This window comes from Coregonus lavaretus (assembly GCF_964263955.1).
Source record: "Coregonus lavaretus genome assembly, chromosome: 16".
Classification (NCBI taxonomy): Eukaryota; Metazoa; Chordata; class Actinopteri; order Salmoniformes; family Salmonidae; genus Coregonus; species Coregonus lavaretus.
In genome coordinates this window covers 47,547,256-47,563,713 of record NC_140003.1, presented here as the reverse complement: position 1 = coordinate 47,563,713, position 16,458 = coordinate 47,547,256, and the positions used below count along the sequence as shown (strand labels likewise).

The window sequence follows — 16,458 nt, the reverse complement described above, 5'->3', positions numbered from 1 at the left end:
TGCAGTGTGTGTATGTGTGTGTGTAATGTGTGTGTATGTGTGTGTTCATATTCCAGTGTTGCGTGTCTAGGTCCTGAGAAAAGGAAGGCATATGGTCAGAATGGCCTCAACTATTGAGGCTAATGTTTCTCCCTGGACTGTAATGCACAAGTCTCTCTGAAAGGCGTCAGGATGCTGCTACAGTAATCTGTTATGTGGTTCCAGAGATTTCTATTACAATTTTTTATACACAGACTTGTACTCTCTGATCTCTACCCTGTCTCTCTGATCTCTACCCTGTCTCTCTGTTCTCTACCCTGTCTCTCTGATCTCTACCCTGTCTCTCTGTTCTCTACCCTGTCTCTCTGATCTCTACCCTGTCTCTCTGTTCTCTACCCTGTCTCTCTGTTCTCTACCCTGTCTCTCTGTTTCTTTACCCTGTCTCTCTGTTCTCTACCCTGTCTCTCTGTTCTCTACCCTGTCTCTCTGTTCTCTACCCTGTCTCTCTGTTCTCTACCCTGTCTCTCTGTTCTCTACCCTGTCTCTCTGTTCTCTACCCTGTCTCTCTGTTCTCTAACCTGTCTCTCTGTTCTCTACCCTGTCTCTCTGTTCTCTACCCTGTCTCTCTGTTCTCTACCCTGTCTCTCTGTTCTCTACCCTGTCTCTCTGTTCTCTACCCTGTCTCTCTGTTCTCTCTGTTCTCTAACCTGTCTCTCTGATCTCTACCCTGTCTCTCTGTTCTCTACCCTGTCTCTCTGTTCTCTACCCTGTCTCTCTGTTCTCTACCCTGTCTCTCTGTTCTCTACCCTGTCTCTCTGATATCTACCATGTCTCTCTGTTCTCTACCCTGTCTCTCTGTTCTCTACCCTGTCTCTCTGTTCTCTACCCTGTCTCTCTGTTCTCTACCCTGTCTCTCTGTTCTCTACCCTGTCTCTCTGTTCTCTACCCTGTCTCTCTGATCTCTACCCTGTCTCTCTGTTCTCTAACCTGTCTCTCTGTTCTCTACCCTGTCTCTCTGTTCTCTACCCTGTCTCTCTGTTCTCTAAGCTGTCTCTCTGTTCTCTAACCTGTCTCTCTGTTCTCTCTCTTCTCTACCCAGTCTCTCTGTTCTCTCTCTCTATCTCTCCACATCATGCGTGACCATCCCCCAGGGGTGGAAGTGTCCAGGGTCCAGTAGGAGCGTTCCTATCCAATGCAGGACCCGTGAGTACCAGTGTAGTCCATCTCCCTTCATAGTCCCAAGCCCAGTCCAGCTGTACAGCATGCGGAGGGGACCAAAGGCCCAGTGGGCTAGGTGGTGCTGGTCCACAGCAGCGTAGCACGAGGCTAAGACACCGTCCACCACCAGTGAGCCGTGGCCTGTCAGGGGGGCGAAGGCCCCGGTGTCCACCTGGATATGGACCCAGGCGACTGGGGAGAGGTGGGCCTGTGGTCCCTTGTCTCCCCCTGCTCCACCTGCAGTCAGCACACACTGCCCTGGCCGTACGTCGCTGGCGTACATAGTCCGCATGACAGCCCCGTTGAACGATTCCCCCACTGAACAGTTCCTCTCGGTCACAAACACAAGATGAGCCGCGGTGAGGGTCAGGTTTGCTCCCGTCTCTGTTCCCAACACGTAGAACTGTTTCCTCGCTGCAGGCTCGTGGTCCAGAAAGGTGAGGAACTCACTGTAGACGAGCTCTCCTGCGCTCCCCCTGCCGTCAGCCCCTGGGGAGGCCAGGACCCGGTCACCTGGCCGGAGGTACTGCACCGCCCTTCTGCTCCCATCCTCCAGGGTGACCAGAGAACGACCCGGGAAACAACCCCCGGTCTTAGCTGCTACGGAGTGCTCTGAGAGAGGGAAAGGAGTGTGGGGGGGGGGGAGAGAGAGAAGAGATAGGGTCTTATTGAGGGCTCTGTTAAGAACTGTAGACTTTGGAACACAATAGCTGATATGAAGGTGGATGACGTAAAGAGGTTCTCTCAGTAGGTCAGTGGTCTGGTCTATGATACCTAGTTCAAATCCCACGTTTCAAAGGCCCAACACATACATTCCATGATAGTTTTGTGTTCAGCGTTTAAGGAAACACCAAGACCTTTCGATTGAGGTCAACATTACAGCTTTTGAAGACTTGAAGGTTCTCTGTCGATACACACGCGCGCACACACTGTTGCACACAAGCAAGTACACATGCACCCACCCACACCCACCCACACCCACCCACACCCACCCACACACACCCACACCCACCCACACACACCCACACCCACCCACCCACACACACCCACACCCACACCCACCCACCCACCCACACCCACCCACTCACACCCACACCCAACCACCCACCCACCCACACCCACCCACCCACCCACACCCACCCACTCACACCCACACACACCCACCCACTCACACCCACACCCACCCACCCACCCACCCACTCACACCCACACCCACACCCACACCCACCCACCCACCCACTCACACCCACACCCACCCACCCACTCACACCCACACACACCCACCCACTCACACCCACACACACACTCTTCATTTAAACACATACTCCTCACAAACAACCTTCCACTGAAACATTGGCAGCCAGAGACGGGCTGTGTGTTTGTGTGATGGTAAACATTTAAAAAGCCATTCCTCACACTTACCTATCTCTCCTTTTCAACTCAACTTTGCTCAACATTCAGGGGAAATGCATTAGCAGCTAACGAGTGACCCAATGACTAAACTCCACTTCCACTGGAATGAATTAGAAGTCCCAGTGTGAGACAGGTAAAGGCGTCATTCCAAATGGCACCCTATTCCCTACACAGAGCAGGGTCTAAAGTAGTGCACTATGTAGGGATGAAGGGATAGGATACTATTTGGGATGAAGCCTAAGGCACTGGAATGGCAGTCTCAACTCTCCAGTGGGACCAAATACAAATATTTGTGAAGGGTAAGTACCAAAGCCAAGTGATAAGACTGATGAGATTAGAGATCTGAGAAAGGTGACCAGGGAGACCAGGGAGAACAGGGAGAACAGGGAGACCTAGGGAGACCAGGGAGACCTAGGGAGACCAGGGAGAACAGGGAGACCAGGGAGACCAGGGAAACCTAGGGAGACCAGGGAGAACAGGGGGACCAGGGAGACCAGGGAGAACAGGGAGACCTAGGGAGACCAGGGAGAACAGGGAGACCTAGGGAGACCAGGGGGACCAGGGAGACCTAGGGAGACCAGGGAGACCTAGGGAGACCAGGGAGAACAGGGAGACCAGGGAGAACAGGGAGACCTAGGGAGACCAGGGGGACCAGGGAGACCTAGGGAGACCAGGGAGAACAGGGAGACCTAGGGAGACCAGGGAGACCAGGGAGACCAGGGAGACCAGGGAGAACAGGGAGACCAGGGAGAACAGGGAGACCTAGGGAGACCAGGGGGACCAGGGAGACCTAGGGAGACCAGGGGGACCAGGGAGACCAGGGAGAACAGGGAGACCTAGGGAGACCAGGGGGACCAGGGAGACCTAGGGAGACCAGGGAGACCTAGGGAGACCAGGGAGAACAGGGAGACCAGGGAGACCAGGGAAACCTAGGGAGACCAGGGAGAACAGGGGGACCAGGGAGACCAGGGAGACCTAGGGAGACCAGGGAGACCAGGGAGACCAGGGGGACCAGGGAGACCAGGGAGACCTAGGGAGACCAGGGAGAACAGGGAGACCAGGGAGACCAGGGAAACCTAGGGAGACCAGGGAGAACAGGGGGACCAGGGAGACCAGGGAGACCCAGGGAGACCAGGGAGACCAGGGAGAACAGGGGGACCAGGGAGACCAGGGAGAACAGGGAGAACAGGGAGAACAGGGAGACCAGGGAGAACAGGGAGAACAGGGGGACCAGGGAGAACAGGGAGAACAGGGAGAACAGGGGGACCAGGGAGACCAGGGAGACCAGGGAGACCAGGGGGACAAGGGGGACCAGGGAGACCAGGGAGACCAGGGGGACCAGGGGGACCAGGGAGACCAGGGAGACCAGGGAGACCAGGGGGACAAGGGGGACTGAGAGAAAACACAACAGGGAAACAAAAGGAGTAAGTTAATCAGTTAACTGTCCATGACTCTTAGGGTGGGGCCTCTCCCTCCACTAACATATCCCTAAACTGCTACAGACAACTACTCCAGTTCAAACTTAAGAGCTTTTGTGAAAACAAGACAATCCACACAGACAACACAATACTTAGAGAGTAGTGTACACGTCTCAATCATCATCTCAGAGAAAATCCTGATTTGGGTGTATCATCTGTGATCCTCTACAGATCATCTGCAGACTACGCTGACAGCTGTTCTAAAGTTGAGCACCGCGTGTGACAAGACGCCTCCTTCCCTCCCGCTATCTGGGAAACTTTGGAGCAATTTTTTTGTTGTCTGGGTGAGGGGAATGCTTTAATTTGAGAGGAGTCTGAAGATGAGACTTTGTTCTGAAAGATGAGACGTTGAGGATAATAAATACTGCTTTGATGTCGTACGAGCAAACCACACACTCATGAGTCCAAATGGGCACTTGACATTTCCATATGATAAAACTCATGTCATTTACAGTATCAATGTTTATGATCACTAGGTTTGATCCGCAGTTACAAGGATGACGTGTTATACAACGGGTGGGTCTAATTCTGAATGCTGATTGGTTAAAACCGCATTCCAGCCGGTGTCTATTCCACAAGTTGCCACCGGCTACATCTATGACGTTAAAATGCCTGTTTACTCTGTTCCCTCTGACTGCGCAATCCACTGTCTCATCAGCCCAGCCAGGCAATTTATAAACTTGATCTCCACTATAGAAAGCATCTAGACATTCTCTCACATTTCTTTTAGACTAACATTTAGTTTTCAACAGCGGAGATTTGTATACACCTTGCTGTCTGTCTCTCCGACATTTGCAACATTGTTTCATTATTCTAATTCGATCTCCAGCTGTCCCATAGTAATGAACGTGTCGGGAGTCGGGACGAGACAGACAAGATGGCAGCGTTTCTCAGTCAGTCGAAATCATGAATCAGCTGGCATAATTTTTATGGATAAACAGTGAGGGAAAAAAGTATTTGATCCCCTGCTGATTTTATACGTTTTCCCACTGACAAAGACATGATCAGTCTATAATTTTAATGGTAGGTTTATTTGAACAGTGAGAGACAGAATAACAACAAAAAAATCCAGAAAAAAACGCATGTCAAAAATGTTATTAATTGATTTGCATTTTTAATGAGGGAAATAAGTATTTGACCCCTCTGCAAAACATGACTTAGTACTTGGTGGCAAAACCCTTGTTGGCAATCACAGAGGTCAGATGTTTCTTGTAGTTGGCCACCAGGTTTGCACACATCTCAGGAGGGATTTTGTCCCACTCCTCTTCGCAGATCTTCTCCAAGTCATTAAGGTTTCGAGGCTGACGTTTGGCAACTCGAACCTTCAGCTCCCTCCACAGATTTTCTATGGGATTAAGGTCTGGAGACTGGCTAGGCCACTCCAGGACCTTAATGTGCTTCTTCTTGAGCCACTCCTTTGTTGCCTTGGCCATGTGTTTTGGGTCATTGTCATGCTGGAATACCCATCCACGACCCATTTTCAATGCCCTGGCTGAGGGAAGGAGGTTCTCACCCAATATTTGACAGTACATGGCCCCGTCCATCGTCCCTTTGATGCGGTGAATTTGTCCTGTCCCCTTAGCAGAAAAACACCCCCAAAGCATAATGTTTCCACCTCCATGTTTGACGGTGGGGATGGTGTTCTTAGGGTCATAGGCAGCATTCCTCTTTCTCCAAATACGTTGAGTTGATGCAAAAGAGCTCCATTTTGGTCTCATCTGACCACAACATTTTCACCCAGTTCTCCTCTGAATCACTCAGATGTTCATTGGCAAACTTCAGACGGGCCTGTATATGTGCTTTCAGTCCTTCACGGCGTAGTGTGTTACCAATTGTTTTCTTGGTGACTACGGTCCCAGCTGCCTTGAGATCATTGACAAGATCCTCCCGTGTAGTTCTGGGCTGATTCCTCACCATTCTCATGATCATTGCAACTCCACGAGGTGAGATCTTGCATGGAGCCCCAGGCCGAGGGAGATTGACAGTTATTGTGGGTTTCTCCATTTGCAAATAATCGCACCAACTGTTGTCCCCTTCTCACCAAGCTGCTTGGCGATGGTCTTGTAGCCCATTCCATTCTTGTGTAGGTCTACAATCTTGTCCCTGACATCCCTGGAGAGCTCTTTGGTCTTGGCCATGGTGGAGAGTTTGGAATCTGATTGATTGATTGCTTCTGTGGGCAGGTGTCTTTTGTACAGGTAACAAGCTGAGATTGGGAGCACTCCCTTTAAGAGTGTGCTCCTAATCTCAGCTCGTTACCTGTATAAAAGACACGTGGGAGCCAGAAATCTTTCTGATTGAGAGGTGGTCAAATACTTATTTCCCTCATTAAAATGCAAATCAATTTATAACATTTTTGACATGTGTTTTTCTGGATTCTGGATTTTTTTGTTGTTATTCTGTCTATCACTGTTCAAATAAACCTACCATTAAAATTATAGACTGATCATGTCTTTGTCAGTGGGCAAACGTACAAAATCAGCAGGGGATCAAATACTTTTTTCCCTCACTGTATACAAAAAAACGTTAATTGAAAAAAGGTCAAACGAAACACAGCTAATTTGCAGTCTTTCCAGCTTCAGGTTGAAGTGATTGTGTTACTGTAGCTGTGTTGTTGGCTAGCTCCTCTGAACAACAGTGTCCTGACGAGTGAGCTCATTGTTGTGGATGTCCAAATAAATGTCACTAGAAAACAGCTTAAACAAATGCAAATGCGGGCTACTTTGCTGTTATTCTGGCTGCACTTTTTGATGTGACTTTAAAGTTAGCCATAGTTGGCTAGCTAGCAAGCAAGGGATAAGATCATTGCCAGCCAGTATGGCAATGGAACATTGGGTCGACTGGGTCGCGTCCATAGATACAGAACAAAAAGACTGAACGACTGGGCCGTGTCTCTAGCAACCCTAGATTTGTGTCGGGACTATATCTTGTGTAAGGATGAAATAGTATTAATTAATTAATCAAAATAAACGTTTTTTAATGAAAATATGTCAATCATTATTTGAATATGTTGGTAACCCGTTGTATAAAAGTGATAATGCCCTCGAAGCCGGTGTTTGGAGGATATATTGGCACGGTTTGGACTTGGATATATTGCTACACCCGTACCAACATATCCAACAAACACCGGTTCTCGGGCATTATCACTTAATTATATGTTATGTCACATTTACATCTACGTCATTTAGCAGACGCTCTTATCCAGAGCGACTTACAAATTGGTGCATTCACCCTATGATAGCCAGTGGGACAACCACTTTACAATATGTTTATTATTTTTTATTATTATTATTATTTATTTATTTATTTATATTTTTTTTTGGGGGGGGGGGGGGGGGGTAAGGGGGGGATTACTTTTATACTATCCCAGGTATTTCTTAAAGAGGTGGGGTTTCAAGTGTCTCCGGGAAGGTGGTGAGTGACTCCGCTGTCCTGGCGTCGTGGGGGGAGCTTGTTCCACCATTGGGGTGCCAGAGCAGCGAATAGCTTTGACTGGGCTGAGCGGGAACTGTGCTTCGGTGTTATACCCTGGGTTGTCCTGAACAGAATGAGCCTATGTTTGATCCACAGTTACAAGATGACATGTGTTATACCCTGGGTTGTCCTGAGCAGAATGTTTGTCGTATTTTTGAAGAAAACTAGTCTCGGAACACACACTTAAATGCACTCATGACTCCATTCTATGTGCATCAAAATTACGAACTGTTTGTCTGAAGCGCCTTTTGAAAGCCTAACACGGTAAGATTTGTACCGTGTCCAATTTGTAAATCGCTCTGGATGAGAGCGTCTGCTAAATGACTTCAATGTAAATGTAAATGTAAGATCGTATTTGATCAAAACTTAGCTGGCCGTGTTGGAAATAGTAGAATAAGCTTTCAAATGATGCCCCCCTGCCCCAGATCGCGATTTATAATGGAATGTTTTTGGATTGCGTAAACAACAGTAATTGTGGGATGGTGGGGACGCAGGGCTGTGTTCCAAACAAAAAATACAAGTTATGTTACTGAATATATCCAGAGTATTTTCAGATTTCGTTATCAACAAATGCTGTGAAAAGTACAGTAAATGTAAAATGCATATCAAATCAACAGTGTAATGTTTGGATTCAGTCTTGTGTCAGGTGAACTGTTGTGTCCTCACCTTTGGTCTGATAATTTCCCAGTAATCTCCAAACTGTTCTCTTTTAATTGCTACCATGGTCATGCATTTGCTTTTTATAGTTATTCTGTTAGAAACATTTACATTGGGTCCTATCCATACAGGCCAATTTCCACCAGTGTAAGGAGTTAAAAGGTTCTTCTGCTGTGCCCACTAAATTTTTTCTAGGCACAGAATCAGAACCGGGAACGAAAGTGATCTATACTGTTCCGGAACAGAACCATTATTTTAAAAGCATGGGAACCGGTTAATAACATTCTGGGAATTTATTTCCAGTCCCCCCCCCCCAAAAAAAAACGCAAGCTGGAAATCTGTGCCAGTGTGTGTTTGTAGGCCCCTCCCCCTCGCCTTCTAAAGCTACCTACTGACGTTACAAGCGTGATTCAGAAAATTAGAGAAGAATGGATTCACTTTTTCATTATTAGTTAAGGATACTACAGCTATCATGTTAAACATTGGATTTATTAACTACAAAAAGGTAAGACATGTTTTTATTTTAATTCTGGTGCCGCTCTGCACACACAAGCTTGTTAGCTCTGGTCCAACATTAAACCAGGAAGTTCAAAGATATTCAAAGTTCCTTCATAGAAGACACTCCTCTGTAGGCATACAGTGCCTTTAGAAAGTATTCATACCCCTTGACTTATTCCACATTTTGTTGTGTTACAGCCGGAATTAAAAATGGATTAAATAGATTGTTTTTCTCTCACCCATCTACACACAATATCCCATACTGACAAAGTGAAAGAAAACATGTTTAGAAATGTTAGCAAATGTATTGAAAATGAAATACAGAAATATCTCATTTACATAAGTATTTACAACCCTGAGTCAATACTTTGTATCAGCACCTTTGGCAGCAATTACAGCTGTGAGTCTTTCTGGGTAAGTCTCTAAGAGCTTTCCACATCTGAGTTGTGCAATATTTGCCCATTAGTCTTTTCAAAATTCTTCAAGCTCTGTCCAATTGGCTGTCTATCATTGCTAGACAACTACTTTCAGGCCATAGATTTTCATGTTGATTTAAGTCAAAATTGTAACTCTGCCAACTCCAGTGTAGATTTGGCCTTGTGTTTTAGGTTATTGTCCTGCTGAAAGGTGAATTCATCTACCAGTGTCTGGTGGAAAGCAGACTGAACCAGGTTTTCCTCTAGGATTTTGCCTGTGCTTAGCTCCATTCCGTTTCTTTTTTTATCCTGAAAAACTCCCCTAGTCCTTAACGATTACAAGCAATACCCGTAACATGATGCAGCCACCACTATGTTTGAAAATATTGATAGTGGTACTCAGTAATGTGTTGTATTGGATTTGCCTCAAACATAACACTTTGTATTCAGGACAAAAAGTGAATTGCTTTGCCAAATGTTTTGCAATATTACTTTGCCTTGTTGCAAACAGGAAGCATGTTTTGGAATCTTTTTTATGCTCTACTTCCTTCTTTTCACTCTGTCATTTAGGTTAGTATTGTGGAGTAACTACAATGTTGTTGATCCATCCTCAGTTTTCTCCTATCAAAGCCATTAAACTCTGTAACTGTTTTAAACTCACCATTGGCCTAATGGTGAAATCCCTGAGCGGTTTCCTTCCTCTCCGGCAACTGAGTTAGGAAGGACGCCTGCATCTTTGTAGTGACTGAGCATATTGATACACCATCCAAAGTGTAATTAATAACTTCACCTAGCTCAAAGGGATATTGATTGTCTGCTTTTATTTTTATTTTACCCATCTACCAATGGGTGCCCTTCTTTGAGAGGCATTGGAAAACCTTCCATGTCTTTATGGTTGAATCTGTGTTTGAAATTCAGTGCTCGACTGAGGGACAATACAAATAATTGTATGTGTGGGGTACAGAGATGTTAAACACTATTACTGCGCACAGAGTGAGTCCATGCAACTTATTATGTGACTTGTTAAGCACATTTTTATTCCTGAACGTATTTAGGCTTTCCATAACAAAGAGGTTGAATTTGAATACTTAATTAATTTGTAAAATTAGCTATAATCATAACTCCACTTTGACATTATGGGGTATTGTGTGTAGGCCAGTCACAAAAACCATCTACATTTAATCCATTTTAAATTCAGGCTGTAACACAACAAAATGTGGGAAAAAGTCAAGGAGTGTGAATACTTTCTGAAGGCACTGTAATTCTGTGGACCATATAATGCATTTCATAAGATGCCCAGTGCTTCAAGCCAAGCCTCCTCCTCCACCCTCTCTCGCTCTCTCCTCACCCGCAAAATTTCAGTCGCATCTTGCGCCCTACACTTGTCTGTCCAACGCATATGAAGAACTATAGCCCATTCCATAGCAAGCTGCTCTATCCACGCTGATTGGTGAAGTAATGTCATGTCCAGCTAAATGTTAAAAAGGTTTCAAAAGGAACAGAAAGGAACAATGTAAACCGTTACTTTTTTGGGGGGTTCAGAACAGTTTAGAACTTTATTTTGCCGGTTCGGAACTAAAAAGAATTATGGGTCTGTTCAGAAAGAAACGATTAGAAAAATAATTTCAGTTATTCTAAAGAAGGTTCTACATGGAACCCAAAAGGCTTCTCCTATGAGGACGGCAGAATAACTCTTCTGGAACCCCTTCTTTCTAAGAGCGTACTGTAAAACCCTAGTACCCCAGACCCCGGGTCAAGGTCCAAATCCTACCTAAGCCCTTCCCCTAATTGATTGCCTGCAGACTCCTGTCCTCCCCTGATAGGCTATAATGGTGGTGATTGCTCTACAGCCTCTCAACCAATCAACCAAGGGTTACAACATGATCACTTCGTTTAGCCTGCATAATTCTAGTCTCTCCCCAACAGACAGAAACCATCTCTGAACGAGCCAGCACGGTCTGAGACTTCAATCACATGTACTGCATGTTGCCACACAAGGTGTCTCACTTATATGATACAGGGCTGCTTTCTGTGTGTGTGTGTGTGTGTGTGTGTGTGTGTGTGTGTTTGTAATCCCATCGCCCTACCTGATTTGACACTGCAGTGCACGTGGGCCTTGGACTCGTAATAGACCCAGTCGAAGCCAGCCTCCACGGCCAGGCGAGCCAGCATGGCGTATTTGTTCCTGTCCCGGTCTGAGGTGGTGATGTCCACCGCCCGTCCCTCATAATGGAGGGAGTCCTCTGAGTGGTGTCCGTCCTCGTCCCAGCCCTCTGTCACTCTCAGCTTCACCCCAGGCCACATGTTCATCACAGAGATGGCCAGGGAGTTCAGCTTGTCTTTACAACGCTGGGGGAGAGAGAGGAGAGAGAGGGATGACTACCAACGCTGGGGGAGAGAAAGGAGAGAGAGGGATGACTAACAACGCTGGGGGAGAGAGAGGAGAGAGAGGGATGACTACCAACGCTGGGGGAGAGAGAGGAGAGAGAGGGATGACTACCAACGCTGGGGGAGAGAGAGGAGAGAGAGGGATGACTAACAACGCTGGGGGAGAGAGAGGAGAGAGAGGGATGACTACCAACGCTGGGGGAGAGAGAGGAGAGAGAGGGATGCCTAACAACGCTGGGGGAGAGAGAGGAGAGAGAGGGATGACTACCAACGCTGGGGGAGAGAGAGGAGAGAGAGGGATGACTACCAACGCTGGGGGAGAGAGAGGAGAGAGAGGGATGACTAACAACGCTGGGGGAGAGAGAGGAGAGAGAGGGATGACTACCAACGCTGGGGGAGAGAGAGGAGAGAGAGGGATGACTACCAACGCTGGGGGAGAGAGAGGAGAGAGAGGGATGACTACCAACGCTGGGGGAGAGAGAGGAGAGAGAGGGATGACTACCAACGCTGGGGGAGAGAGAGGAGAGAGAGGGATGACTACCAACGCTGGGGGAGAGAGAGGAGAGAGAGGGATGACTAACAACGCTGGGGGAGAGAGAGGAGAGAGAGGGATGACTACCAACGCTGGGGGAGAGAGAGGAGAGAGAGGGATGACTAACAACGCTGAGGGAGAGAGAGGAGAGAGAGGGATGACTACCAACGCTGGGGGAGAGAGAGGAGAGAGAGGGATGACTACCAACGCTGGGGGAGAGAGAGGAGAGAGAGGGATGACTACCAACGCTGGGGGAGAGAGAGGAGAGAGAGGGATGACTACCAACGCTGGGGGAGAGAGAGGAGAGAGAGGGATGACTACCAACGCTGGGGGAGAGAGAGGAGAGAGAGGGATGACTAACAACACTGGGGGAGAGAGAGGAGAGAGAGGGATGACTACCAATGCTGGGGGAGAGAGAGGAGAGAGAGGGATGACTAACAACGCTGGGGGAGAGAGAGGAGAGAGAGGGATGACTAACAACGCTGGGGGAGAGAGAGGAGAGAGAGGGATGACTAACAACGCTGGGGGAGAGAAAGGAGAGAGAGGGATGACTAACAACGCTGGGGGAGAGAAAGGAGAGAGAGGGATGACTACCATAATAGGATATTAGAGTAAGAGGCAATGGTAGTAATGGAACCACAGTAGAACAAGAAAATAGATACAAACTGATAACAAACAGACATGATGGTTATGACAGAGAAAAACACAAATACAAACTGATAACAAACAGACATGATGGTTATGACAGAGAAAAACACAGATACAAACTGATAACATAGAAATAGACATTTACACAGAACAAAAACATGTAGGTGAAGCATTGGACTAGGTCTATATGCATACATATGAACTAAATACAACATAAAAGACTTGAGAAAACACTACATAGAAGAGGAAGAACAAATTACATTATATAAATAAAAGCATTATATATAATCAAATATATACCGTAAATGTAATAAAACGATTAATGAAAATCTCACAGGGAAACAACTAAATACAAAGACTATATATCATAAACACATAAAGGCTGCTGAGCTTTACGCTACACCCTCAATAACATCTGCTAAATATGTGTATGTGACCAATACAATTTAATTTGATTTGAGCTGTTGTCACAAGTGGTCAAAGTGCCATAGACATGTAGACTACAGACATGTATTCTCTTTACACATTATTTGCTATGCTCCTGTATGTTTGCCTCCCAATAAAATAGAGATAAGTATTGACATGTTATGTCTTGTGTTTCTCGATGGTCTTGTTTTTAGACGAGATCAGAGAGGTTTCGATGAACAAGTCTGCAAATAAACCGCGAGCTTTTCAAACATATAATCCATGCATCATTTCACTGTCCACTCAACATGTATAACAAGAGCCTTTGAAAATAGTTCTATCATTTAGAGATATTATACATATTAGACATGTTTGAGAAGGGTTATATAGCAACGTTTGAAATAGATTTGGATATATTATGATCGATAAAATTCAACCAGTTATCAATTCATTAAATTCGTTCCCTTTTGTTTTGCTGATATCCACGTGCATGCGTAGCCTAATTTATCTCTAAAACAGGAGACAAGTTAGCACAAGCTAAACATCTAAAAGGAGGTTGGTTACAGTGTTGCAATATAACCCACAGAATTGACGTGTAGACTAGCCTCATTTTCAACTGTCAACAGAAATCCGTTGAACCAAAACACAGATGAAAGCGCTGAAAATCAATAAAGTTTGAAGTAACGGTTTAAACATTTAACAAAGTGCAAACAGACGCTCTCAAAACTACAGCTGTCAAAGTGGGCTAAAAACATCAGATGACGTTTTAAAACCCCATGCCTGCTTCTCACCTGGGTCATAAGTCGATCCGCGGCCGTATTCTCCTCATCTTTAAATATGATATCAGTGTTATAGTTGGGTATAAGCTCTTTGAAGCGGTCTGAATTTCTCGTTATTTTCCCTTCGTGTCTGCCACTGGCGCCCAGTGTTTTCTCCGCAACGTTTGGACTGAACTGCTTATAAGCGAGGGGTGTGAGCTTCTTCGGCGGACGTCTCTTGCCATATCCCCTCCCCGGCCCACATCCCTCGGTTACAGGTGCGAGAAGCAGGGCGCACCCGATGAAGAGGCCCACAAGCACGGAGAGACGCATCCCAACCAGACCGGCCGGGCCGGGCACTCCGATGCGGAGTGGTAAGGTGGCACCGGTCGCCGTGGTGTCTCAAGCTACCCCCTCCCCCTGGATGCTTCTTGTTCCCCCCACGGGGTAAGGGATGGGGGGTAGGGGCCAGAATCTTTAATATTGTATCGGACTAATCCACGCCATCATCCGTGCGCACAGCAACTGTCCGTAAAAGCCAAAAAATACATTAACTTAGCCGAATGCGTTTTATGGAAAGACAGCGGGGTAAAGGTTCAATGTCTCTGTCGTCCGCGTCCGGTGTTGTCCAAAAGCTGCGAATAACTGTAACTTCTTTCTTCTCGTCGGGACTCAACAGATATGGGCATGGAGTTGTAAAGTCAGTTTATTTAAACAAAAAGGTTCAAAGTCGATCTTCTTTAGTGAGCAGTGGTCGCAGATTGTCTTCTTGATGCTGTGGTTTGCCACTGAAGAGCTGTCAATGTCCAACGAGGAGGAACACTGATGGTTCTGGGGTTTCTCCTTCTTGTCTGTTTGTCCCCGGACTCCAAAGGTTTCTTCTCAATGGGGCATGCTTCCGCTTTGCCTTTCCAATTGAATTGGGAATTTGAGGGAAACCGAGCGATCAGTTGCCACTCGAGACCGCACCCTGCCAGTCCTGCACTTCTATCGTTCTCTGCACTCCGCCCATCGGGTCACTGTAGTGCCACTGCCCCGTCCTCTACACCCATGGCACCACCACAGGTTCTGCCCCCCCCCCCCCCCCCCCCCTAGCCTGCCACCTCAGAATGCCCGTCAGGCGCTAAAACTTGCATCGCTCTGACTCTGTGACTGCTCTGCTGCAGCGGAAAATGGACAAATTACGGTATGGAGGAGTTAGTAGTTACAGTGTGCGCACGCTGACATCTTCTGCCCAAATAGCACCCTTCTGCCCCAAATAGCACCCTATTGCCTATGTAGCGCACTACAATGTAAGGGATAGATAGTGCCTACTCATTTTCTATAATTCAGAAAATACGTGTTATAATGTAGCCTAGATATTCTGTATGCTTGAATGTGTAACATGACTTGGGTTAACAGACACTGACATGACTTGGGTTAACAGACACTGACGTAACTTGGGTTAACAGACAGAGACATGACTTGGGTTAACAGACACTGACATGACTTGGGTTAACAGACACTGACATGACTTGGGTTAACAGACAATGACATGACTTGGGTTAACTGACACTGACATGACTTGGGTTAACAGACAATGACATGACTTGGGTTAACTGACACTGACATGACTTGGGTTAACAGACAATGACATGACTTGGGTTAACAGACACTGACATTACTTGGGTAACAGACAATGACATGACTTGGTTAACTGACACTGACATGACTTGGGTTAACAGACACTGACATGACTTGGGTTAACAGACAATGACATGACTTGGGTTAACAGACACTGACATGACTTGGGTTAACAGACACTGACATTACTTAGGTTAACAGACACTGACATGACTTGGGTTAACAGACACTGACATGACTTGGGTTAACAGACACTGACATAACTTGGGTTAACATACATTGCCATGAGTGGACAAAACATGAAGACCACATGCCCTTTCCATGACATAGACTGACCAGGTGAATCCAGGTAAAGCTAATATCCCTTGTTGATGTCACTTGTTAAATCCACTTCAATCAGTGTAGATGAAGGGGAGGAGACAGGTTAAAGAAGTATGTTTAAGACTTGAGACAATTGAGACATGGATTGTGTATGTGTGCCATTCAGAGGGTGAATGTGCAAGGCAAAATATTTAAATGCCTTTGAACAGGATAGAACTCACTAGAAAAATCTGTATCACCCCGTTAGCAGTATGCAGGGCTGTTGTCCTACAGTGCATTCCAACTTATCAGGTCAAAGTAAGTGTGATATCAGAGTGCTTCCTTCTGCTTTTCACTCTTTAAGTAAACTGCTCTTGTAGCAACTCTGATCTGATCAATACAGCTGCTGAGAAACAGGAAATAAAACCAGCGGATCAATATTAGTTCGTAAACCAAACCAGTGCGAGAGAGAGAGACAGCCTGTAGAGACTGGAGAGAGAGAGAGAGAGAGAGAGAGAGAGAGAGAGAGAGAGAGAGAGAGAGAGAGAGAGAGAGAGAGAGAGAGAGGGGGAGAGAGAGAGAGAGAGAGAGAGAGAGAGAGAGAGAGGGAGAGAGAGGATCAATATAGTACGTAAACCAAACCAGTGCTCCTTGTACCACCAATAGTAATA

General features: G+C 46.4%; 1 protein-coding gene across 1 annotated transcript; it reads right to left on the bottom strand.

Moving 5' to 3' along the window:
• Positions 1-405: 405 nt before the first annotated feature.
• Positions 406-14,895, bottom strand: LOC311143986 (indian hedgehog B protein-like). Its single transcript, XM_084179895.1, has 3 exons — positions 13,898-14,895; positions 11,221-11,482; positions 406-1,809 (listed from the first exon to the last, which is right to left on the bottom strand). Exons 1-3 carry the CDS (start codon positions 14,195-14,197, stop codon positions 1,097-1,099), a joined length of 1,275 nt encoding a protein of 424 aa, XP_084036021.1. The 5' UTR covers positions 14,198-14,895; the 3' UTR covers positions 406-1,096.
• Positions 14,896-16,458: the final 1,563 nt, after the last annotated feature.